The sequence below is a fragment of the Electrona antarctica genome (assembly GCF_951216825.1).
Source record: "Electrona antarctica genome assembly, chromosome: 16".
NCBI classification, from domain to species: Eukaryota; Metazoa; Chordata; class Actinopteri; order Myctophiformes; family Myctophidae; genus Electrona; species Electrona antarctica.
Genome location: NC_136797.1, coordinates 26,229,689 through 26,232,115, shown reverse-complemented (window position 1 = coordinate 26,232,115; position 2,427 = coordinate 26,229,689). Strand labels below are relative to the sequence as shown.

At 45.9% G+C, this 2,427-nt stretch overlaps 1 protein-coding gene across 1 annotated transcript; it reads right to left on the bottom strand.

The window, feature by feature from the left end:
* Positions 1 to 459: 459 nt before the first annotated feature.
* b3galt9 (beta-1,3-galactosyltransferase 9) lies at positions 460 to 1,860 on the bottom strand (the record flags this gene model as incomplete). Its single annotated transcript, XM_079523961.1, has 2 exons — positions 460 to 1,563; positions 1,855 to 1,860. The coding sequence occupies 2 exons, from the start codon at positions 1,858 to 1,860 to the stop codon at positions 460 to 462; spliced, it is 1,110 nt and encodes a 369-aa protein (XP_079380087.1).
* Positions 1,861 to 2,427: the final 567 nt, after the last annotated feature.

Here is a 2,427-nt window from a genome sequence, read left to right as displayed (position 1 = left end):
AATCTGGCCTTAAACAAATCTAAACTTAAACAAATGAACAGTGATACAACCTTGTTCTCCAAATGACACTGTTCACATATTATCAGTAGGCCTATATTGTTAAAAAATAAAAAATATATATATTATATAATTATAATTTTATATTTGAAGAGAAGAATTACAATTTTGTTAAGAAACAATGCAACTATGCGAAATCGTTGCACATAACTGTCAGGGCAATCTTGTTTGACATTATGCATCATTGAGTTTACGGCATTGTTTAGGAGGAAGAGGTTGTGCTATTGTGAGAAGATACAATGGAAATTCACATGGCTTCATTTAGATTCCTTTGAGTCGAGTACCGTTTGCAAGTTGTGAATTCAATGTGTTGAACACACTAATTATCTGTCACACTGACAAATGAGCGTGCGCACACACACACACACACGCCGAATACCATCATAACACTCTCCATGTCCATTATGTCTTGGTGTCAGCTTGCGCCTGGGAGCTGAAGGACAGTTTATCCAGGTAGGTTAGAGCCTTGCATTTCACCAGACCATAATACGTCTTCAACAGTGAACACTTGCCATCCTCTTGCCGCAGGTCTACCCACACCGTGCCCAGCTCCTGACTCCCCATTCCCGCCGAACTGAACAGATAGCGGTAGCAGCAATCATTGTAGCGGATGTGCTTCTCCCCCGAGAACCTGGCACTATGTGTGGGCACCACACCTGCTCTCTGAGCACAGAGGCCCACAAAGACGTCAGCAGGCACAGGGGCGCGGATGACTGAGGAGGCCACGTATACCTTACGGACAACATCCTGGGACAGCACGTACGCTGTACCCGCACAGTAGTCAGGGAGGTACTTATCAGGGTAGAGGGTTAAGGGAAGGTAACCAGGGCTGTTAGGGTCACGGTTGGGGGAATCTCTATGGATCACCCTCCCCAGATAGAGATCCTCAGGGTGCCTATGCAGCCCCAGCAGGTAGCCTACCAGGGCAGGCAGATTCACAAACACAGAGTCTTCTGTCAGCATGACGAAGCGGGCCGCAGGGCAGAAAGTGATCACCCAACGAAGCGCCATCACCGTCTTTAACATCCGCCCGTGGAGGGAGGAGTCCGCCGTGGTGTGACCCTGGACTATGTCAGCGTATTGACGGGACTCCTTATCGATGGCGTCTTGTGCTGCAGACGTCGTGGGTGACCCTAAGAAGAAGAGAGCCTGTGCTGGGTAACTCTGGACGTGTGTCTGATTGGCCCAGGAGCTCCTCACTGCGTCCCTCTGGGTGATGTTGCCTGGGGAGCTAAATACTAGAGTCAGGAGGAACAAGTCAGGGTTCCGACAGGCGTCGGGGTTGGTGATGGGGTAGGCCTGCGACACGTTCTCCTTTTCGAGGCTCAGATCTAGCTTCCTGGCCCTCTCCCGTACATCTAGGACCGAACCGTCCGTGTACACACCTGGCGTCGGCTGGAGCAGGTACTCCTCGACAAAATCGGCCCCAAACAACAGGGCGTGGAAAAGTAGAACATTGAAAAGCAGAAAACACCATTGGTGGGTACGCAGCCGGCACAGAGAGAACTGGAAAACCAGAGGGGCAAAAAGAGGATAATAGGAAATTACATGTAGGCTGATGAAAAAATACAAATATAAATCCAACTCTGAACACATGAACACTAGCAACCCTATCCTGGGCATTGTCAGAAAGTAATAGGTTAAAATTCAGCATAAATAGGCAAACATTTGGTAAAAAGAAAAAGAAAAAAAGGCAACATTAAATAAGAAAATAGCCAATGTACTAACGACTAATTACTGAAAACCAAAGCCAGGCACACTCAATTACACATTAGCAACAAAGCAATAAGACTTTACCTCCATAATCACTTATTCCTTCCTACCGTTCCCCAGTGTGAACTGCTGGAGACTCTGGGGAGTTCACAGCAAGCATCAGTGTGACACACACACACACACACACACACACACACGGTTTCCACTGACGAGTAACCCTAGCAGCAAGTAACACTACACCATCACCCTAACCAACGCCTCCATCATTCATACAACATTAATGACATGTCCCATGCCATTGCTGACCACACAAACATTTTCGTTTAATACATTTAAAACATTTCAAAAATGTTTTAAAAACCTTCAATGCAAAAACTATGTGGGCTGTTACCACATTAGAAAGCATGAGTGTCTATCTCAAACACAAAGTGTTTGACATATGTCATAATTTCACCCCCCTCCCTATCTAAAGATTGGACAGTATTAATATGTTGATATTGATTTTGCATTCATTTTTAGGGCCCCAAATCATACCCTAGAAAGCACTAGTGGCTATTTACAGGAGTGGCCCGTTTTGTACAAAATGCTGCACATGTTCTGCTCATCCAGAATTCTATCCTCAGAGATGCTACTGTATGAGTGATCTTGCTCTGCATT